Here is a 24934-nt window from a genome sequence, read left to right as displayed (position 1 = left end):
CAGCTCAAATCAGTGAAGCTAATCTGCCAGTTCAATTTATAAATTGCCAAGTCTGTACGTTCAAAATGAATTAAAGGTTTCTACTGGGACCTAGCTATTAATAGCTCAGCTAAACAAGCAGCTGCTGAGCAAACTGTTTTTAGGAAGGTCTGAGTCCACAGGCAGCATTATAACTTAGTGAATTTGACAATTCGAACAAACGTATTGCCAGAATACACATTATAATTTTATATGGGCTCTTGACTGTAATTGCAGTACAATATTGTATCACTTGCAAGACTTGCTTGATTTAGCAGCAGAATAAATTTCAAGTTCACTCAAATTTTTCATTTACTTACATTATTAATCTTCAGCTTGCTTTTCTCTTGCTTTTGTAGGTGGCCAGAAATGTGATAAAGCACGGCTCGACTTCGCCGACGAGCTGAACTGAAGTGTGTTCCTGCTTTCCCTCTTCCTTTGTATTTTTCTATTTATGAAATAAAATATTTCATTGGTTGACTGACCTTTGTAAAACTGTTTTTTTAAATCAGCTCCAGAAAAGGCTCATTCTTGTGTGTACATGGAATATTCACTGATTTGAAATAAGTATAACTCAACAAAATGTAATTAGAATTTGGGCTGATTTAAAACATATCGATTAACCTATGGGCCGAACCATGTCTAAAAGCCAACAATATCAGCAAACATTTTTCAGGAAACTTAATGAGCCCAAACTTTGATGCAAATTATCTAACTTCTTTCAAATTTAGCAGAGGACACGTAAATCTTACTGACTCTTATCAGGCAGCCAATAAAGGATTCAATGGGCTCTTAATATTTTAGCCAGTGCACAAACTAATTTGGTACTCAGGGCAGTTAATCTGTGGCTCGAAGTTAATGGACTAATTTTAACTGTTGGATTTGTTCCAAAATTTCTGCTTGAAGATCATTATTTGTGACTTTGAAGGTCTGTTAATAATTGTTAGCTATTTAACAAGGCATTATTGAAAAATGAAACATGCAAATTTAGGATTTAAACCAGGATTTAACTCATTAATGCATTGTTCTTTTCATCCAAAATGTTTTTGTAAAAGCTAGCTGCTGACAAGTTGTATAAGAAGCAGTACAAGGAGCATTGCAGAACAACAGAAGATTTGTCACTGAACTCGACATGATAGGTGCTAAAGAAAGAACTTGCATCAATCTAACACCTTATCCCAGGAAGTTCCAAAACACATGAACATATAAATGCTTCTTCAAATATAGTGACTTTTCTAAGGCATCAAACTCCTTTGATGTTTTGGACAAGAAACAGCAGGAGGTAACAGGGTGATTTTGGCAAGTATATTGTCTACCAACCATAATCAGTATTGAAGGGAACTGTCAGGTAGTTGGGGTGGGACGAGGAGTTGGTGGGAGTTGTTTTTGCCAAATTGTCATAGTTATGTTCTGTGATATTCAGAGGTTTGACAACCACGGCTTGTCGGAAACAATCATAGAATATTTGCTTGCAAAACAGTGAGAGTGGAAAGGGACCTTTCAATAAAGAGTCCCACACAGACACTGTTCTGTTGGACTCAGGAGTTAACAATGATTATCTGCAGAAGAACTGACCAGTAAGCAAGCTGACTAAAAATCAAGTTGTACGGGCATGTATGGATGGTAAATGGGTCTCATAACTTACATTGACTCATGTGAAGGGGCTTAAAAATGCTCCAGTGACTTTAGCAGCATGGCTGGTGTGGGATGGGAGATGGAAGGGGTTGCAGTTTGAAGTAGATCAGTCAACTTACTCAGATGAATGTGTTCTGTGTAATCTCTAGGCTTACTTTTGACAAAGCTTGCTGGGAAAGAGGAGTTTAATTATTACTGGAAGTTGACCAAAAGTTTAGGCACACAGTGTTTTAGTATACATTCTTCCCATCGTAAACAGATAAAGGTTTATAGATATGTGTGAATCATGGTTAACTGATATTGTCAGCACTTCCAGTATCAACTTGCTGTCAATCAGGGCAATGATTGCTGCCTCTTCTTCAACCTGCTCATGTGCCATATATGGTGTTGGTTGGGAACATTATACAATTGATTCTTTTGCTACAGTCAGAGTACTCTTTTGCCAATATTCTTTAAAGTCTCTCGAGTATTTTAAATTCTTCCATTATTTAATTTCTATTCAACTGTGTGTGCTGATAAAACATCACCTGGGACTAATTATAAGCATAGCATTAATAGATTAAATTTGTTTTCTGTACATTAATTTCTTGCATTTGGTAATAACAATATCAGCATCAGTTGCATCTTCAGCTGCCTCAGCATTTTCAGCCCCTCAGTCTGCCAAGTCTTGTAAGCTGTGCATAGGTCTGGCTTTTCTTTTAGCTGTTAATTAAGAGAAGATGCAACCTCAATGTTGTCCCATTTTATTCTAATGCTTCTGTAATTTCATTATACATTGTCTGCCATTTCTAGTTTCACTGAAAATTGAAAGAAATAATTCAAGTGTGAAAAAGATGCAAGTTACTTCACCACTTCTGTCACTGTAGATGGGGTAAAGTAACTTGCCTCTTTTTCAAACAAACTGTTTCATTAGAATGATCCTTTCAAAATCTGGTGGGATTCCTTTATCCCATATTCTTTATTTAAAGAATAAGCTCAAAGGTTTATACAGTTGGTGTAATTTTGATATCTGACATTGAAATTTTTAATTATAAATTATGTCCAATAACATAAAGCAGATGTTACAGAGTAGGTTACAGTAAAAAGGTCAGTGTTACACCACACCAATTATACTGCTCTGTCAACGTACGGTAAAATCGTCATTTGGAAGCACAGAACTTTATTATTGCTGAAAAACTGATTATGTTGAAACTTTTCACTTTGCACTCATCAAGATAATTCACAAGAATACCAATTCAGGCAAAACCAATACTTACATCATATGAGAGGTCACATTGATTGATTGATACTTGAATTCTGATTGGTAGGAACATTGGCATAGTGAATGCACTGCCAGGCTTTTGTTTAAATTTTCAACATGAAAGGTTGGTTCTGATTAGTCAGGGCAATGCCCTGAAAAATGAACCAGCAAATGACTATCACCTATTTTGTTAAATTGAGAGAGCTGCAGTGCACACACATATTCTTTCTGTCTATAAAGAACAGAGGCCTGTACATTAATACTTTTAACTTCCAGTATATGCAGTACCACACTGCAAATCTGACTGACAATCCCAAATTGGTTGCCTAGGTAATTATAGAGTCATATGGTATGGAAACAGGTCCTTACATTCATGCCAACCAGGTTTTCTAAACTGAACTAGTCACAGTTGCCTGTGTTTGGCCCATGTCCCTCCAAATCTTTCCTATCCATGTACCTGTCTAAATGTATTTTAAATGTTGTAACTGCACCTGCATCTACCATGTCCTCTGGCAGCTCATTCCATATATGTACCACGCTTTGTGTGAAAAAGTTGCCCTTCATGTCCCTTTTAAATCTTTTCCCTTTCAATCTAAATCTATGCCCTCGAGTTTTGGACTCCCCTACTCTGGGAAAAAGACCTTGGTTATTCTTTGCACACTTAAGATTATGCTACAAGTTTTGATCAATTGTGGGATAATATCGAATGTTGGACACTGTGTATGGATTTTGCAGTTGGGAGTCAGGACCTTGCATATTATTACAGCAATAATGAAAGAAATTCTTAACCATAGGTTTGGGCAAATATTTCAATGATTAACCAATGTCTCCAATGCAAGATCATTTGAAATCAATTTAATCCCTGAAGGATAGAGTACCGAGAGCTCGAATTTTGTTTTCTTGCTTCAAGTCTCCAATTGACAACACCACGGCAGATTCACTTTGATCCTCAGTGTCCCACAGCACTTGAGGAATCTTAATCTGTCGCTCGGCCTCAGAGACACATGGTCATCAGTCTAATGTCACATTGCTAGGGAGATGACATGGAATGTCAACAGTTGCATACTACTTGGCTTATTGGCAATGAATAAGAGGAGAAGTGAGAACTCTCAGTGCTGTGATCACCACTGGTCTCAGCAGTCTTATTAGCTTCATTAACAATCTACCAAACTCGAGTGACCATCCACTAGCCACAAAAACAATTACATAGCTCTGTGATGACCATTCAGTAACCATTCACTGACCTCACAGTGTGGAAGAGCAGGTGTTGCACTGGGGTAGAAGTCACATGGCACTAAGTTATAGTCCAACAGGTTTATTTGAAATCACAAACTTTCTGAGTACTGCCCCTTCCTCAGGTGAAGTGAGGAGAAGCATACAGGCACAGAATTTAGAATCAGACAGATCAAGCAAATGGTGTGCATGGAATGTCAACAGGCTGAATAATAGGTCTCTGCAGCTAATCAAGAGCGTAAGACAGTGTGGGTAAAGTGTCAACAGCTGAATAGCATGTGAAGGGATGACCTATAATCTGATTAATTCAGGCACAAAGATAATTACAAAAGATTAAAAATATGGTGGTGCTGGAGACAAACCAAATGACTGGAATAACATGATAGGTATAAGAGTTGCATGCCAAGGGTCTAACCAAAGCAACAGGTAATCCAAAAGTGTACAAACTAATCAAGGTGATGATGTTAAAACAGTACAGTAAGGAAGATTTTACAGATACAGAACAGTGTGGTGAGGTTATATGTAACGCACCACAGTGTCCTTTATTTTAAAACTTTAGATTACTTAGATATTATAGCTGATGCCAAGACAGATTAAACTCATGAACAAATTTTATTACTGATCCTCCAAGCCACTTGACCATCTATAGTTGTGCTTTGATAGAAAACATCTTTTTCCTGTTTGCAGCAAATGTTTTCTTTAACTGGACATAATTGATGTTGATGTTTAAAAAAAATACAAAACTGTACCATGTGATGCAAAATGTCAGATCTATTACACATCTCAGCTGGAGGGAAAGGGCTGCATATTTGTGAACCATACTGAGCATGGTGGCAATTGAACATATAGTAAATTGTTCCAAAAGGACAAGCAATGCTTCCTTGTGTCTACATGATAAAATGAAGCTATTGTTGTACATGGTTAAGTGGATGTGGTTTTGTTTTCTGTAGGCATTAATGGAGGGGAAATAAAGCATGATATCAAGTGATTCAGACGTATAGTCATCATCATCATTGGCGGTCCCCCACAGATGAGGAAGACTCTTCCACTCTCAGGGTGAGTGTACAGGTGGCTCTACACAATGAGGCAGCAGGTGGCTATGGGAAGGAGTGAGTAGGATGTTGGTGTGGCTATTTTCTCCTGGTTTCCATGTTTTCCTTTTGCTAAGTTCCCCCAGGTGCTCGGTGCCTTCCCAGGAAAAATATGTTTTCTATCAAAGCACAACTATAGATGTTCAAGTGGCTTGGAGGATCAGGAATAAAATTTGCTCATGAGTTTAATCCGTCTTGGCACCAGCTGTAATATCGAAGTAATCTGAAGTTTTAATAAAAAGGACACCATGGTGCACTACATGTAACCCAACCACACTGTTCTGTATCTGGAAAATCTTCCTAAATGCTCTTCTTCCACTTTGGACCGTCTTGGGCCAATGATTCCCAGATGTCTGTGGGAATGCTGCAGTTTATCAGTGATTCCTTTAGGGTATCAGTGAAGTGCTTCCTCTGTCCACCTGGGGTTTGTCTGCCATTTCAGAGCAGGGAGTAGAGTTTGAGGAGTCTCATGTCAGTCATGTGGATGACATGTCCAGTCCATTGTAGCCAATCAAGGGTGGTCAGTGCCTCGATGCTGGGGACACTGGCCTGGTTGACGACACTGGCATTGGTGCATACTTCTTCCCAGTGGATTGGCAGGATCTTGCGCAGGCAGTATCGTTGATTCTGCTCTAGTGCCTCAGCAGGCTTGTTGCTCTTAAGCTGGCCATTGGCTTTCTCTATTTCTTGCGGGGTTGGGGTGTTGCTGAGCTGATGGGGACCCTGCAACTTGGTGTTGCCAAGGCCACTAGGTTTGTGAGAAGGAATCAGTTGTATAAGACCACTTTTTTCAGGTCTTCAAGTGCCTCAATTTTGCACTTTTTATGGCACTGTGTTGTCTCTGCAGCAGCAGGGCTATATTCATGTTGATCCTGGCTCAGATCAGGTGATGATCTGTCCAGCAGTAGTTGACTCTTGTCATGACAAGTGTGATTTTAAGGTCTTTCCAATTCCTTGCTCTGACAATGACATAGTCAAGGTGTCAGTGTTTGGAGCACAGGTGCTGCCACATTGTCTTGTATTTGTCTCTTTTGTGGAAAAGTATGTTGGTGATGAGGAGGTTGTGTTCGTGGCATTTGGTCAGGAGACGAGTGCTGTTGGAGTTTTGCTTCCCAATTCCCTCTTTCCCGATTACATCGCCCCAAAGGTCCACGTTTTTGCTGACTCCGACACTAATGTTGTTGAGGATGATTAGTTTGTCCATTGCAGGGATCCATGAAAGAGATTGGTTGAGGCTGGAGTAGATTTTCTCCTCGTCTTCAGCTGCTGCACCGAGCATATGCTGAATACTATGACATATTGGTTCCCAGCAAGGGTGAGTCAGAGTGTCATGAGGCATTAACTTATTCCACAAGGGGGGTCTCTGAGTTGGCGAAGACGACTCCATGGATGCGGCACTCTTCCTTGGCCTTGTTTTCCCAGAAAAAGTGTAGCCACTACCTTGCTGTCTAAGCGGTCCTTCCCCTGTCCACTGGATTTCACTCGGCGATGATGTCAATATTGTAATGCCTGAGTTCCCAAACAATGATGGCAGTGCATTGTTCCACTCTGTCTCTGGTGGGATTGTCCATAGGAACATTCCAGGTCCGAAACTTCATCCTGAGGCTGTGGAAGGTGTCTGAATGAGAGTTGTTTTAACAAGGGGAAACTGTTGCATACTGGCTACCACACTGGGTTAGCAGTGCAAGGTCATGTTCCAATGGTGGGGGGTGGGGTCTAAGACAACTGGAGACCAGGCACTGCTGTTTGGCCTGAGATTGCCTGCAGTGGAGTGCAGGGAAATGGTTCAGTGCTGGGCAGTGCCTCCTGCTGGGTTAATGCAAGGACCAAGGTGAGCAGAGTACAAGGAAGGGGAGAGAACGAGAAGGATAGTGAGGTTGCTGTCATTGTGCTGACCATTCTCAGTCTGTGACTGTGAAATCACTGAGCTGGGAGTGTGGGTTTGTATGATCACTGGGGTGGGGGGTGGGTTGTAAAAAGCACTGGGCTGAAGGTTGGGAGAGTTTATATTGATAAATAATTAAACTGGGTTGGGGGGGAATTTATGAAATCACTGAACTGGTGGGTGAGTAGGTTATAAAATTACTGGGCTGATAGGAGTTTATAGAAGCACTGGGCTGGGAGGGTGTTAAAATATTATTGGGCAGGAGGTGTTTATAAAAGCACAAACTGGGTGGGGGTGTTTTATAAAACACTGGGCTCTCAGGTGTCATTAAGTTTAAAAAATCACTGGACTAGCTATAAAATTACTGGGTGGGAGGATTATAAAGATTACTTGGGGGGGAGGCTTACAAAACACAAAAAATGTTAGACCGCGAGAATGTTTATGACATTACTGAGCTGTGGGGTATTATTAAAATTACTGGGGGCGGTTGTGTAAACACTGATTTGGGGGAAGTTGTTGCAAAATTATTGGGGGTTAATAAAATCTGGGCTGGTGGCGGGTGGTGAGGGTGTTGGGGGTGTTATGAGAAACTTGTAGCAGTAACAGGAGCTCCAGCTGCTGAGTCATGGTTTAAGATACTAACACATGCACAAGTTCTCCAATCCATTAAATTGCTACCAACTTATCAAAACCTTAATAAATGATTATACATATTTTTGTGTTCACCAATCCCTTGTGCATGGTTTATGCCTTAATCTTACCTATTTGACACAAAAATAATAAAAGCATAACAAAAAGGCAAAGTCAATTTTAAAGTTCGAACTGTTTAAATTTTATCTAATTACATTTTGATGTGGACAACACTAACATCAGTTTCCACTTAAAATTCACACAACACCAGGTTATAGTCTAACAGGTTTATTTGGAGGTACAAGCTTTTGGAGCTTTGCTCTGTCAGATATCAAGCTGATGAAGGAACAGCGCACTGAAAACTTTTACTTTCAAATAAACCTGTTGGACTATAACCTGATGTTGTGCTTTTTTTTAACTTTGTCCACCCCAGTCCAACACCACATCATCAATTTCCAGATTATTCATTGAGCTCTTGATACATTATATATTCTATAAGCAGAATTCAGAACAGGTCTCAAGACTCTCATCTTTCCTTCATTTTACCTAAATTGAAACATAACTTACAAAGCTTCATCCTTGTAGCAATTAAAAAGTGGAGGATATTTAGGAGTTCATACGTGGGATTAGAGGCAAGTTAACATTGAGGGAGGTCAATAAGGGAAGGAGTAGAGGCCAGTCAAAGACTACAGTATGGGCAGACATTGATTTTGATGGGGTCCACTTTGGGTCATGAGACAGCAGACTCAACTCTGGCACAAAGAGGGGCCATCCACTGAGAAAACCCTGATTCCTGCAGTGATGGAAGCAAGGTCATGCCAGCAAGATTAACTTTGCCTACTGATTCCCACGTTCAGTGTGAAAATCTGCCTTGACTAGTTTAGGCGCCATGCACTTAGAATACTGAATGCAGAAAACCCAAGTTGGACTGCATATTCAGAGGAGAGATAAGCTAGGGGAGGGTGGGGGTGGGGAGAGAGTAGCATAGAGTACAATGGGTGTTGAAGAGCTTCAGGGCAGAGGAAATGACCTGGGAGTTGCAGTGGGAGAGGGACTCCCTGAGATTCTTGTAGAGAGAGGAGGAAAACTTATTCAAGGCAGGCATCCTTGCAAGAGGATTCGCAGTAGGGTTAAAATCAACGAGGTAAAAACAATGACTGCAGATGCTGGAAACCAGATTCTGGATCAATGGTGCTGGAAGAGCACAGTCAACACCCATTGTATGCAACTCCCAGGTCATTTCCTCTGCCCTGAAGCACTTCAACACCCATTTTACTCTATGCTACTCTCTCCCCACCCCCACCCTCCCCTAGCTTATCTCTCCACGCTTCAGGCTCTCTGCCTTTATTCCTGATGAAGGGCTTTTGTCTGAAACGTCGATTTTGCTGAAGCTCCTCAGATGCTGCCTCATCTGCTGTGCTCTTCCAGCACCATTGATCCAGAATCTGGTTTCCAGCATCTGCAGTCATTGTTTTTACCTTGCATATTCAGAGGGTTTGTCGATTATCTCAGGTAGATCTCAAATGCATTTCTGTTGGAAATATGGTAGTTAGAGCTCATCTGGTGAAGAGTGAGCATGCATGCATTCCAGACTTTATTAGCAATAATAAAGGGAGATATGCCAATTGCCCTATCACTGTGAAAAAAACTCATTCTTTGCTTCTTTGCTTCTAATGCAATTAAGTTTTCTCCTCCAAAATGTTGACACATTTAGGGGTCCAGTTGTGCAGTATGGTTCAAGATAGCTGTAATGGAACATCAGTTTCAGCAACATGATTCTGTGAGTTCTAGGAAACAGCATCATGAAGCAATTGAAACACAGTTTACTTCTTAAGGATTTGTGTAGTTTCCTACTAAAATGTTCCCATTTTATGGAATTTGCTGACTGAATCAAATTCTGCCAAATACCTGCAGAGTTTTTTACTGATCGTAAATATTGGGCAGTAGGAAGAAAAAGCACTTGGAATATTGTAGATGGGAAACCATATTCACTATCAGGAATCAGTGTTTAGCCAGCTATCCCCTGAATTTCACAAAATACACCACAGTCCTCTTGATACCAATTTATTCCGTTTCCCGTTTCAATTGTGACACATTTAATAACTTTGTTCAATATCCTCTAAATCTTGCCATCATCCTTAGCATTATTTATTTTCTCAAACTGTGCAGCAAATCACTCTCTACTAGCCACACACTATAATTTTCACCTGCTCAGAAAGAAAGGCCGAGGATAAAAGTCATGTATTTTTGGAACATAATCAATTTTACTTTCACTGAGTGTTTCATAAAGGTCACTTGCAGAGACTTCTATATCTTGTTATAAATGATCGATTTAAACCCTTTTTAAATTTTTTTTTCAGTTTCAGGCATTTTGCACAGAAATGCTGCTATTTGTTAAAAAAGTAGAATTGTTAAAATATAACTATGGCCATATTTATTAGAACACAGAGTTGGAGATTACCTAGTGATACGGACAGGAATTAGTTATGAAACAAGAACTCAAATCAGTCGGACTTAACCAGTGCTATCCTTTAGAGATTTATGAGATCCTTGGCTTTTCACTATAATTGGAAATTCCTGAAATAAAAAAAAGGTTCATATCCAGATAAAACTAAGTTAGGTGACATAGTATGTTGTTCAGATGGAAGCAGAAAGTTGTTCAGGGACATTATTTGCTAAGATGAGTGGATCAAACAGTGTAATTTGGAGTTGAATGTTAGATGGGTAAGGTTATCTTTTTTATACTTGAGGTCAGAGAGGTTTTGTTTTCCTGTGGAGAGAAGACAGTGATGTGGAAGATGCTGCAAGAGGCAGTTACAGTAAGGTCTAAGAGCTACTGGGCAAGTATAAAATATAATTATAAAAAGGTTAATCGAACTTTAGCCTTTATCTCAGGTGGTGTGAAATATGAAGTTATAGAAATTATGTCACAGCTCTACAGAGCTCTGGTTTGACCCAAATTAGAATGGGGAATGTGACCTCTAAATGTCTCTCAGTTGACCAAAGAGCCTGACTTGAGCGCTGGATGAGGAGCCTGTCCATGACCTTCCCTGTCCTTGGCTGAATCACAGGGAATTGAGAAGGTGACAGTCTCCCCATCCCCACTTTCCCTCCTGATTCTCCAATCAACCAATCCTCCCATCCAGATTACATCACACTCTGTGAATGCATAGTAATTAAAAATCTACCCACGTTTCCATTGACTATTAATTGATCCCATTCCCGCTCTCTCTGTTACTAGTGGGTTACTGTGAGGATCAGTGCTAGGTTACAGTGATTCACAAGCTATTTAAATAACTTGGATGTGTGGACTAATTGTAATATCTCTAAATTTGCTGATAATACAAAACTAGGTGGGACTGTAGAAACATAGAACACAAAACAGAACATAGAAGAGTACAACACAGGAACAGGCCCTTCAGCCCATGATGTGCCTACCATGATGCTATTTGAAACTAATCCCATCTGCCTGCACCTGGTCCATATCCCTCATTCTCTGCCTCTTAATGTGTCTGTCCAACTGCCCCTTCAACATTGATACCATATCTGCTTCTAACCCCTCCCCTGGCAGCATGTTCCAGGCATCTGCCGTCCTCTGTGAAAAGATTTTTCTCACACACTTCCTTGACATTCTGCATTTTCACCTTGAAGTGATGCCCCCCCTGTATTTGACATTTCCACCCTCGGAAAAAGACTCTATCTATCTACCTTATCCATGCCTGTCATAATTCTATATATTAGGAGATAGTGAGGACTGCAGATGCTGAAGAGTCAGAGTTGAAAAATGTGGTGCTGGAAAAGCACAGCAGGTCAGGCAGCATCTGAGGAGAAGGAGAATTAATGTTTTGGGCATAAGCCCTTCAGCATAATTTTATATACTTTTATCAGGTGCCCCTCATCCTCCGATGCTCGAGCAAAAACAATTCAAGTTTGCCCATCCTCTCCCTATAGCTAATACACTCTAATTCAGATCTTAATAAACCTCTTTTGTATCCTCTCCAAAGCCTCCACATCCATCCTATAGTCACGTGACCAGATCTACACACAATATCCAAATATGGACTCATAGTACTATACAACCACACCATGACTTGCCAACTTGTATTCTCCATGCCCTGACTGATGAAGGTAAACAGGCGCTACTACTTCTTTACCATTCTTTAGCATTCTTTAAATTTAGCACTTTCACCTGAGAAACAGTCTTATTATTATCCATAATTGTATTTAAATGTGCAGAATTATGGTCACTGTTCACAAAACAGCTTCCCCACCAAAACTTTGATCATGTGGACAGGCTCATTTCCCAATACAAGATACAGTCCAGTCCCTTCCCTATTTGGACTATTTACATACTGTTTAAACTGACCCTCCTGGATGCACCAAACAAATTCTGCCCCATCTAAGCCCCTTGTACTAAGGGAGTATTAGCCAACTTAAAATCACCCATTAAACAACCCTGTAGTTTTTACATCTATGCATGATCTGCTTACATGTCTGTCCTTGATCTGTTGCCTAATGGGAGGCCTTTGGTATAACCCCATTGTAGTGATTGCACATTTCTTATTCCTGGGTGCTACCCATAAGGCCTCACTAGTTGAGCTTTCCAAGATGTCCTCTCTTATTGCAGCTGTGACATTTTCCTTAATCAATAATACAACTTCCCCACCACTTTTATATCCCTCTCTATCACAGCTGAAACATCCAAATATTGGAATGGTCAGCTGCCTGTCCTGCCCTTCTTTCAACCAAGTTTCTGTGATAGCTACAGCATCGTAGTTCCATGTATTAATCCAGGCTCCAAGCTCTTTTGTCTTACCTGTTATACTCCTTGCATCAAAATAAATACACTCGAGACTGCCAATTCTGCCATGTTCATTAATCTGGCCCTGTCTGTTCTTCCTATTAGATGTATTTGACTAAACCTCTACATTCTCCTCGATCACTCCTACTGCTCTGGTTCCCACCTTGCAGCCTCACCCATTTAAACCCTCCCAAGTGCACGAGCAATCCTCCCTTCAAGAATATTGGTGTCCCTCCAGTTTACGTGCAACCTGTCCTTCTTGTACAGGTCCCTCCTGCCATGGAAGAAATCACAATGACCCAGATTTCTGAATCCTACCCTTCTATTGCTAACATTGTTAGCCACATACTATCTTGTTATTTCTGGCCTCATGAGCATGTGACACAGGGGGTAATCCTGAGATTACAACCTATTTTGCTTTTCAACATTCTACCTAACTCCTCAAATGCCCTTTGTAAGACCTCATCTCTCTTTTAGAATCGACATTTCAGGCATAAGCCCTTCTTCAGGAATGATTCCTGATGAAGGGCTTATGCCCAAAACGTCGATTCTCCTGTTCCTTGGATGCTGCCTGACCTGCTGCACTTTTCCAGCAACACATTTTCAGCTCTGATCTCCAGCATCTGCAGTCCTCACTTTCTCCTCATCTCTCTTTTGCCTGTCATTAGACACGGACCATAAGCTCTATCTGCTCACCCTCTCTGTGCCCACTCAGAAACATCCTTGACTCTAGAACAAGGGAGGCAGCTCATTATCCTGAAGTCTCGCTCGTGGCCACAGAAATGCCTGTCTGTGACCCTTATATAGAGTTCTCTAACGCTACCGCTCCACTACATTTTGACCCTTCCTGTCGTACAATAGAGCCAGTCGTGCTGCCATTGATCTGGCTGCTGCTGCTTTCCCCTGAAAGGCCAAAACCCACAACAGTATCCAAAATGGTATATCTGTTTGAAAGGAAAATGGCCATAGGGATTCCTGCAATAGTTGTTCATGGTTACTAGTCTTCTTGGAGGTCGCCTAATGCTTTTCTGCCTGGGTAGCCCTTATTGGTGGTGTGACCCAGTTCACTAATGTGCTATCCATGATGTCCTCAGCTTCATGGATATTCATAGTGAGTCCATCTGTAGCTCCAGGTGCTCTATGTTGTCAATCAGGAGCTGCAGCTGAAAACAGTTCCTGCATGCATGGTCACCATGGAGACTGCAAGTGCCCCTGATTTCCCACATTTGCAGGAGGAATAATGTATGGTCTCTCAGGAGTGTGTAAGGAAGCTTCAAATGGACTTGAACATAATAAATGAATGAGCAAGATCATGGTAAATGGAATATAATGTAAAAAGAATGTTGTAGGTTACAGAGAGACATAGATAAGCTGCAGAGCTGGGCTGAGAGGTAGCAAATGGAGTTTAATATAGGAAAGTGTGAGGTGATTCAATTTGGAAGGAGTAACAGGAATGCAGAGTCTGGGCTAATGGTAAGATTATTTGTAGTGCAGATAAGCAGAGAGATCTCGGTGTCCAGGTATATAGATCCTTGAAAGTTGCCACCCAGGTTGATAGTGTTGTTAAGAAGGCATACAGTGTGTTAGCTTCTATTGGTAAAGAACCATTAGATCAGCTGCAGCTGTACAAAACATTTGGAATATTGCATACAATTCTGGTCACTGCATTAAAGGAAGGATGTGGAAGTTTTGGAAACAGTTCAGAGGAGAATAACAAGGATGTTGCCTGGTATGGAGGGAAGATCTTACAAGGAAAGGCTGAGAGACTTGAGGCTGTTTTGTTATAGAGAAGAAGGATGAGAGGTGACTTCATTGAGACATATAAGATAATCAGAGAGTTAGATAGGTAGGACAGAGAGAGCCTTTTTCCTTGGATAACGATGGCTAGCACAAAGAGGACATAGCTTTGAATTGAAGGGTGATAGATATAGGACTGATATCAGAGGTAGTTTCGTTTACTCAGAGAGTAGTAGGGGTGTGGAACGCACTGCCTACAACAGTAGTGGGCTCATTTTTTTAAGGGCATTTAAATGGTCATTGGATAGACATACAGATGGAATGGAATACTGTAGGTTAGATGGGCTTCAGATTGGTTCCACAAGTCGGTGCAACATCAAGGGCCGAAGGGCCTGTACTGCACTTTTATGTTCTATTCTATATTATTCTATGAGTATGTAGTTATCTATACTGGTTGAAAAAAAACCAGAAAGACAGAATATTAGACCATAAGATATGGGAGCAGAATTAAGCCATTCGGCCCATCTAGTCTGCGATCGTGGCTGAATGTTTCTCAATTCCATTCTCTTGCCTTCTCCCTACAATGTTTGATCTTCTAATTAACCAAGAACCTAGCTATCTCTGTCTTAAATACAATCAATGACTTGGCTCCACAGATGTCTGTGGCAATGAGCTCCATAGATTCATCACTTTTTGGCTGAAGAAATTCCTCCTCATCTCACTTCTGAAGGATTGTCCCTTCACTCACTCTGAGATTGTGCACTCTCCTACTGTTGGAAATATCTTCTCCATGTTCACTCTCTTCAGGCCTCTTAGTATTCTGTAAGTTTCCATAAGAACTTCAGTCTGAACTTCAGCAAGTACAGTCCTAGAGTCCTCAACTGGTTCTCTTATGACAAGCTCGTTCTCCCCAGGATCATTCTTTTCAATCTACTCATTTCATTTGTCTTCCTAACTGCCAAGTGAACCTGCTTGTAAATCTTAAGAGAATCCTGAACTAAGATTTCTAAATCCCTTTGCGATTCAGATTTCCGAAGTCTTTCTCCATTTAGAAAATAGGCTACACCTCTCTTCTTTGTACCAATGTACATAAACTCACACTTGCCCGCATTGCATTCCATCTGCCACTTCTTTGACCAGTCTCCTGGTCTGTCCAAGTCCTTCTGCAGCCTCCACGTCTCCTTCACACAACCTGTCCATCCACCTATCTTTGTGTTATTTGCATACTTAGCAACAATGCCCTCAGTGTACTCTAAATTTATGGAGTAGATGCAAACATATATAAAGCAGTATCCTCTGGATAACTGTCATGATTGTAGTTTTTTGAAAATGTCACACTCGTCAAATTTCATAAAGCCCAGGCTACAGCTGTCTGTGAGAGTTAAAGAAAAACTTGGATTGACAGACATAGATTAAAAAAAACAGTGACATCTGTTCATGGAGTTTCAGTTGAGCGTCTTACTGACATTTCCCAAGGATATTATTATGCATGTATGTTTGGCTGAGTTTCAAATTCTACATCAAAGCTTACGCCCAATCTCAGTTTGACTGACATCTTAAAGAGACAGTTTAAAGATTAATCTTCCTTTGTGTGGGGTTTGAATAAAAGTTTGCTTTATGAGTAATCAAACACTTGAAGAGAGTTAAAAGCTTTGAATGATTTTATGAATGTAAGTTTTCTTTTCATTGTGAAATCCACAAGAATAAACATGGGTTAGCTTGTATGAAGTTTATTTTTATCCATCTCTATATGGTCACTGAGACCAACTCATGGAAGATAATAAGGGACATTAAGTGATGATTAGGAGCACATCAATTGTCATGGAGGGAAAGGGGCGGTGGAAGATGGGGAGGTTGAAGAGTGTAAGATTTGAGAACTAAAGAGTCTAACTTATAAGAAAACAGGAATATTTATTCCAGTTTTACAAACTGCTTGAATGTTTGCACACCATCCCACCATTAAGACTGCATTTGCTGTGCTTCCTAGGTCAGCTAGCCCAGTTGCAGCCCCACACCCATCAAAAATTGGGTGTTTCAAGGAACATTTTACAGAAGTTGATCCAATAAGTACATCAAATATGACAGTGTTATCAAACTCATTCTTTAATTAAAGCAAGAATAACAATTGAGCCCATGCCAGATAATATTGTAACTGGCTCTGTGACAATGCTGCTCCTTTAACAAAGTTATGTTGTCCTTGGTTTCTTTTTCCAGAAAGGTCGTAAAAGACACAGCCTCCAAAAAGTCTAAGTTTGAAGGGCTTTAGGGCCAATTTGATTATAGCTAACAGATACTGCCTCAGACAAAAGGTTTTTAAGTTTCAAAAAAAATTTGTACAATGAAAGGGGAGTTGCCAATTCTCCCAGCTCAGCTTTTCTCTGGTTTGGTTTGGTTTTTAGCACACTAGTGTTCTAAAGCTGCTGGATCCAAAAGAACAGGTCCAGACTGGTACTCTCAGTCTGACGTCTCTCCTAGAAGACCCTGTGTTTGATCTTCTTGTGTCAAGGGGTGTTTATGGGGATTGTTGCAAGTATTTGGAACAGCATCATTAATTCGGAATAATGTGTTGGGTTTTCGGATAGGATAAGTTATTCTGTATTCTGTTCTCTTTTGTTTGTGCTTCACTCTGCAATCTCACAAATAAATTCTGTTTTGTTTAGAACTGAGTGAGTGGTTTGACCAGCTGCATCTCTCCTAGAGTAACCACTGTTTACCTGCTTAAAACAACTTGTAAATTTAGGGTCTAGGCTGCCTTCTTGAAATGTTTTGAGGGGTCAGGCCTGGTCCATTACAGATTGGGGGCTCTTTGTGGGATTTGTTCTATAGTTCCAATTTGGGATTAGGGTTGTTGGACTCAAACACAGCGAGTGGTAGGTGTTAGTGTCTTTCATTCCGGGTGTTGAGTATGGTTGGGTTAAACAGTGCTTGGGTTAGTAATGGCTCTTCCAGTCACCAAGAATTTTCTGAAGGTGGAAGAGGTGACTTTGGGGGTTTTACTGAAGGTGAGTAAGGCCAAGCTGCAGGAATTAGGAGACAAGCTGGAGCTGGATCTGCCTTCTTCTGTGAGGAAAGGAGAGATAATTACAATAAAATCTCAGCATTTAAATTTGATGGAAACACCATCAGAATCTTTAGAGATGGCTAAAAGTCAATTGAAAATGAAGCCGCTTGAGTTAGAGGCAAAAGACAAGGAATTATGATGAAAAGCAGAGGAAAGAGGGAAAGAAAGAGAGAATGAGAGAGAGGTAAGGAAGAAAGAGAGGGAGTTTGAACTTCAGAAATTGGCACTTAGACAGGACTTCAGAAATTCACTTCCTGAAGTAATGCAAACTCATGTGGAAGAGTAGAGAGTTAAAATGGCAAGATTAGCAGTTGAAATGGCTGATGATTATGAATTATTCCATAGATCGAAGTTTAGCTTCCAGAATCAATTTTAATCCATGAGGGATAGAAATTGGGAAAAGAGAAATCATCACATGAAAAGGAAGATCCCAGTGAAGATCATACGGATAACTTACAACAGGGTAGAAAGGATACCCTTTAAGGGGACAGAGAAGTTAAAAAGCTCCGGTATTTTCACCACAACAAAGTAGGCCACATGAAATCAAAGTGTTGGTGGGCTGGTGAAGGACTGGGAAGCCAAGTGTAGGAAAACAGGATACGTCGGTGAGTTTGGAAAGCACAGTAAAGGCCAGAAAGCTGCACTAGAATGTACAAGCTGGTCAGAGTTTGGCTAAGGAGGAAGTGCCAGATTTCCTTAAGCAATATACCTGCAAAGGTAAAGTTTATTCGCATTGGCCAGGAGCAGCAGGTTACAATATTTAGAGCCACATGATTCTCTCAGTCTGTGATGTTGAAAGATAAGCAGATATGTACCTCAGAAGGACTATTGCCAGAAAATATGCTAGTAATGGGAATTCATGGTGAGACAAGAACCGCTCAATAATACAGAGTGAGGTTAGAGTGCCCAGTGAAGAGTGGAGGAGTCATGGTAGGAGTACTGCACAAACTCTCAGCTCCAGGAATACAATTTATCCTTGCTAATGATGTAGTTGATTCACCAGTAGGAGTGCTGCCTACTGTGGTTGAACACCCATGAAAACTCAGGCAACTAAAGTATTGCAGGACACATTTACTGGGATTTTTCCTGACTATGTGGTAGCGAGGTTACAAAGTTACCAATTGAGATGGGGAGATCAAAAAGTACAGATAAGAAAGTTGAAGTGGAATTAGCAGAGACCCTGTTTGATCAGATGGTTGAGACAAGATGTCAAAGCAGACATTTTTAGCTCTGATAGGTGAACTGAGTTACAGTAGAAAGATGAAAATTTAAAGCAATTGTATCAAAAGACATATACTGAATAAGTATCCAAATGTATCCGTGAATGTTATTATTTTTAAAATGATGTCTTAATAAGGAAATGGAGATCATCACATGTTCAGACTGATGAGAAATGGGCAGAAGTTCATCAACTTGGCACGGTAGCTCAGTGGTTAGCACTGCTGCCTCACAGCACCAGGGGCTCGGGTTTGGTTCCAGCCTTGGGCAACTGTCTGTGTCGTGTTTGCACATTCTCCCAGTGTCTGCGTGGGTTTCCTCCGGGTGCTCTGGTTTCCTCCCACAGTCCAAAGATGTGCAGGTTAGGTGAATTGTCCATGCTAAATTACCCATAGTGTTAGGTGCATTAGTCAGGGGTACATATGGGGAATGGGTCTGGGAGGGTTATTCTTCGGAGGGTCGGTATGGACTTGTTGGGCTGAAGGGCCTATTTTCATACTGTAGGGAATCTAATCAAACTCGTGTTGCCGATGAGTTTTTGAAGGGAGGTAGTGCATGAGATACCACTTGGGGGTCATTTAGGAGTGGGAAAAACTCAAGAGAAAATACAAAAACTTTTTTATTGGCCTGGAATGCACAAGGATGTAGTTGAAGTTTGCCAGATCTGTCATACATGTCAGGTCGTTGGAAAACGACAGGCAGTAATAAAACCTGCTGCTTTAATACCTATTCCTGTATTTGAGGAAACTTTTACAAGAGTCTTAATTGATTGCATAGGACCCCTACCTAAAACAAAAAGTGAGAATCAGTATTTGTTAACAATAATGGATGTGTCCACTAGATTTCCAGAGGCTTTCCCATTATGCAATATCACAGCTAAAAGGATTGTAGAGGAATTACTCAAAATTTTCACTAAGTATGGAGCACCCGCAGAGATAAATCAGATCAAAGATCAAACTTTACATCCAGATTATTCAAGGAAGTTATAGATAACTTAGACATAAAACAATTCAATTGTGAACCATCTGGAAACACAGGGTGCACTACAAAGGTGGCATCAGACATTAAAGACCATGTTGAGGGCTTATAGTCAGGACTATCCAGATAATTGGGATAAGGAAATTTTGTTGGTGCTTTTTTGTAGTCAGAGATGCATCAAATGAATCGACCAAATTCAATCTATTTGGGGCATGAAATGAGAGGACCACTAAAATTGATTAATGAGAAATTAGTAAGTCAGAACTCAGACTCCACATATTTGAACTAAATTTCAGGAATGGCTAAATAGAGCTGGGGAGTTGGCGAGACAGCATTGGCAAGGATCACAGCATACAATGAAACAGGAAGCAGACAAGAAATCTAAAGCTTGCAATTTTGTTATCGGTTAGGTAAGGTGTTAATGTTACTTCCAGTGGTAGGTGAACCTTTAAAAGCAAGGTTTATGGATCTTATCAAGTTGAATGGAAATTGAGTGAGGTGAATTATTTGGAAAGGACTCCAGAGAAAGAAATCTCAGTGTGTCATGTGAATGTGCTCAAAAGGTACTTTGACAGGGAAGGAAAGCAAGAGGAGGATGTGTTATTGGTTACAACACTGAGGGAAGAACCAAGTTTAGATGATTCTGAATTGGATATTCCTCAAATTAAACTGGACAATGAGGATATTGTCAAAAATTGGGATATACTATTGAGTTACTTTCCAAAGGAAAATCAAAGTGACCTGAAAGAGCTATTACTATTACCTGGGGAGATATAAGGAAATAAACTGGGAAGTACTAACCTAATTATGCATGACGTAGATATAGGAGATTTTGGATTAGTGGTGCTGGAAGAGCACAGCAGTTCAGGCAGCATCCGAGGAGCAGCATCAACTTCACCATAGATATAGGAGATGCTGTTCTGATTAAGTAACATCCTTATAGGCATAATTGTCTAAAGCTGGCTCAGGTTCAGAAGGAGATAGAGCGCATGCTCCAAGACGACATAATCGAAGTGAATTACAGTGACTGAAGCTCATCCATAGTAATGGTACCAAAACCAGATGGCACCAACAGTTATGTGTGGACTATTGCAAAGGCAATGTCATTACAAAGAATGATGTATATCCAGTTCCGTGTTTGGAAGACGGTGTTGAGAATGTGGGACAGGCAACTTACATTTCTAAGTTGGAATTGCTCAGAGGATACTGGCAGGTATCTTTGTCAGAAAGAGTGCAGGCAATTTCAGCTTTTGTAATGCCAAATGGACTGTATCAGTTTAAAGTCATGCCATTTGGTGTGAAAAATGCACCAGCACATATCAGAGACTAACCAATAAAGTCATTACCAGATTACCCAACTGTGTCATATATATAGATGACCTGATGATTTTTAGTCACATATGGAAGAAACAGTTCCAACATTTATTAGACTTGTTCAATCAATTTTAGAAGGCAGGCTTGGTGAGAAACCTGGCTAAAAGTTATTTTGAAAAAGCCCAAGTCACCTTCCTGGGCCATGTTTTTTGGACATGGACAAATGGCGCCAGAGGATGCAAAAACAAAGGTAATTGGGGAGTTTCCCATACCACTGACAAAAAGAGCAGTACTACAGTTCCTGAGATTGAGTGGATTTTATCAAAAATTCGTACCAAATTTTACCAGCATGGCTGCTCCACTCACTCAATTGCTAAAGAAAGGCAAGAAGTTAGAAAACAGGCTATCAGAGGCATTTGATAGCCTGAAAGCTGTGTTAACCACTGTCCCGGTATTAGCCACAACTAATTACTCAAAGCCATTCAAGGAGGCTATCGATGCGAGTGATGTGGGTGTCGGTGTTTTGCTCTTGCAGGAAGACAACGAGAAGATCAAAACACCTATCGAATATTTCTCCAGGAAGTTGAACATTCATCAGCAGAAATATTCGACAGTTGAGAAGGAGACTTTGAGCTTGGTGTTGGCATTACAACATTTCAATGTTTATGTTATCAGTAACGTAGCTGAAGCAATCACATACACTGACATAACCCATTGAAGTTTGTGGAGAAATTTAAGAACAAAAATGCCAGACTGTTTAGATTAGATTAGATTAGATTACATTACATTACATAGTGGAAACAGGCCCTTTGGCCCAACAAGTCCACACCGACCCGCCGAAGCGCAACCCACCCATACCCCTACATTTACCCTTTACCTAACACTACGGGCAATTTAGCATGGCCAATTCACCTGGCCTGCACATCTTTGGACGTGGGAGGATATCGGAGCACCCGGAGGAAACCCATGCAGACAGGGGGAGAACGTGCAAACTCCACACAGTCAGTCGCCTGAGGCGGGAATTGAACCCAGGTCTCCGGCACTGTGAGGCAGTAGTGCTAACCACTGTGCCACCGTGCCGTTTAGATGGAGCTAGTTGTTACAGCCATTCAATTTGAACATTGTGCATGCGGCAGGATGAGAAAAAGTGATTGCCGATGCATTGTTGAGACTTGAATGAGAAATGGAGGTGTTCGGTGATAGGCGTACAACAGACTGAAACATAATGTAGTAATGCATGTTTGCATGATTATTGTCAATGTAATGCATATAGGAGAAAGGGAGGACTGCAGATGCTGGAGATCAGAGCTGAAAAATGTGTTGCTGGAGAAGCGCAGCAGGTCAGGCAGCATCAAAGGAGCAGGAGAATTGACGTTTCGGGCATATGCCCAATGTAATGTATATGTGTGTTGTAGAGTAAGAACAATTTAAGTTTAAAGGGTTTTAAAATGAACCCATGTTTGGATATTGATGGTTCATTTTTTTAAGGGGCAAGCTGTGATAATGCTGCTCTTTTAACAAGGTTCGTTGTCCTTGGTTGCTTTTTGTCAGAGAGGTCGCTAAAGACACAGACTCCAAAAAGTCTAAATTGAAAGGTTTTCGGGCCAATTTGATTATAACTAATCAAAAGGCTTTTAAGTTTTAAGAAAAACACTTGTACAATGAAAGGGGAGTGGCCAATTCTCCCAGCTCGGTTTCACTCTGGTTTGGTTTGGTTTTTAGCACACTAGTGTTCTAAAGCTGCTAGATCCAAAGGAATAGGTCCAGACTGGTACTCTCAGTCTGACATCTCTCCTAGAAGACCCTGTGTTTGATCTTACTTTTTGTGTCAAGTGGTGTTTATGGGGATTGTTGCAAGTATTTGGAATAGCATCATTAAATTGGGATAATCTGTTGGTTTTCGGATAGGATAAGTTATTCTGTATTCTGTTCTCTTTTGTTTGTGTTTCATTCAGTAATCTTGCAAATAAATTCTGTTTTGTTTTAAACTGAGTGGTTTGACCAGTGGCCCTTTCTCCTGGAATAGCCACTTTACACCTGTTTAAAGCAACTTGCAAATTTAGCTTCCAGGCTACCTTCTTGAAATGTTTTGGGGTGTCTGGCCTGGTACATGACAGTTCCTTCTCTAAGATAATAATAAATTCGATAAAGAATTCAGAAGAAATGTATTCTTCTAGTTTTCTGTTAGCATGTGAAGTTTGTTAGAGCAAGGAGTTGTTGAGATAAATAGTATAGATGCAATTAAGTGGTAGTTGGGAAAAATACAAGGCAGAAAAAGAAATAGGCAATAGTATTAGATGAAGAGAATTGAGAATAGATTTGATTGTATCATAGATTAGGATGGCACAGTGGCTCAGTGATTAGAATTGCTGCTTCATGGTAGGTTCAATATTCCCTGAGTTTACTATTTGTGTTGGGTTTGCACATTCTGTCTGTGTCTCTGTGGTTTTCCTCCAAGTGCTCCAGTTTTCTCCCACAGTCCAAAGATGTGCAGATCAAGTGGATTGGCCATGTTGAATTGCCCATTGGGTCTAGGGATGTGCAGGTTAGGTGGATTAGCCATGGGAAATAGAGAGTTACAGGGATGGGGTGGGATGCTGTTTGGAGGATCAGTGATGAATGGGCTCAATTAACTCCGATTTCTCCTCACAGATGCTACCAGACCTACTGAGCTTTTCCAACAATTTCTGTTTTTCTTTCTGATTTACAGCATCCACTGTTCTTTCAGTTTTTATTCAACTGAGCGGGCTGTTTTCAGGCTGTTTAGTCTATGATACATTTATCAATTTGTTTCTGGAAAGTATTTGAATTCTCAATTTAGTAATATAGTAATAGTCATAGAATATGTTTATTTGATGAAGATGACAATAAAAAGAGATGGCAGGCATGTTTTAAACTTAGTTTTGTGAATGAGCAAAAAGTTAATTGAAAACCTTAAGCCTGCAAATGCTGAATAAAATTAAATTCAGAAAATAATAGGAAATTGCATGTTGGGTTAAATTGGGAAACTAAATGTTTATGATACATGGACTTAACAGCAAAAACTTTGAAGACAGTTAACTGAGGTTGAACATAATTTATAAAGGAACATATGCTTTGAATAGCTATATCTGAAAAAAAAACAAAACAGCAATACCAGATTATTCACTATGAATTTTGTTTTTTTGCAAACTTATTAATTACTGCATTTTACTTGGAATCTGGCAGTAAAAAAAGCACATCTCGCTGCCTCATTTAAATAAGCAACGTTTCAAGATGAAACACTGACCTTCCTTTTTATCCTCCTGGGCAATCTTCACTTTGGTAACAGTGATGTCTTTGAAGGATGCCAAAAAAAGAACTACGTCTCCTTTCTCGTTTTTAATTGGCACAACATCAAGTAGGCACCAGAAAGAATTACCTATTTAAAAAAAAGCAGACATTGACCATTATAGCTTACCTTCTGTGGCATACTTAAAATTTAACTCCACTTGAATTGCAGAGGGAAAGCAAAAGCTAAGAGATTAGAAACAAAAGAGCATTTTACTCTAACAAACCTTTAGTTGGAACAACCTTTTGTCTGTTTTATTAATTCATAATTAATAATATTAATCATTGCAACAATAATAAATGAATAGTGAGTCTGTTTTTATCTCAACCCTTGTTTGTGCCCAAATGACAGCAGACCAGAATATTTAACCAAAATCAATTCGGGGATGTTTGAGATGGCTCCTGATTAAAGGGCAACAGATAAAGAATTTATTTTCAATATCAAATGTAAAAATGCAGGGTCAATCTTCACTATGCAGACTGCCAAATTTACTGAATCTAAGACATTTTTCTTCAAACTACCTCAAGCCACAAAGAAACAATGTAATCAATGAACCAAAATAAACTCAAATGCACAAGGCAATGTGACCGAGCAGTACTGTATATAGGTAAAAGTTTCCAACAATTCTTAGATCTTACAGTGTACTTATCGTCACCCTTCTGAATAAGCCTTTCATTATCTGTTGCCCAGAAAAACTAAGATAGATGATAGATTCTTCAAATGGCTGACTTAACTATCCCAACCATCTTTGACAAATATTCTAAAATCAGTGTTAGACACATC

General features: G+C 40.1%; 1 protein-coding gene across 1 annotated transcript in view; it reads right to left on the bottom strand.

Moving 5' to 3' along the window:
- The window catches only part of kcnh8 (potassium voltage-gated channel, subfamily H (eag-related), member 8), a 452253-nt gene that overhangs the window by 213460 nt on the left and 213859 nt on the right, over nucleotides 1-24934 (bottom strand). The window contains exons 3-4 of the mRNA XM_043690211.2: nucleotides 24110-24241; nucleotides 339-466 (exon numbers count right to left, since the gene is read on the bottom strand). Coding sequence (XP_043546146.2) covers nucleotides 339-466; nucleotides 24110-24241 — 260 coding nt within the window. The remainder of the gene's footprint in view (nucleotides 1-338; nucleotides 467-24109; nucleotides 24242-24934) is intronic.

This window comes from Chiloscyllium plagiosum, unplaced genomic scaffold (assembly GCF_037043375.1).
Source record: "Chiloscyllium plagiosum isolate Xiang-an unplaced genomic scaffold, Cpla_swu_hap1 HiC_scaffold_5, whole genome shotgun sequence".
Classification (NCBI taxonomy): Eukaryota; Metazoa; Chordata; class Chondrichthyes; order Orectolobiformes; family Hemiscylliidae; genus Chiloscyllium; species Chiloscyllium plagiosum.
Note: the sequence above shows the minus strand (reverse complement) of the source record. Positions and strands in the feature narration are given on the sequence as shown.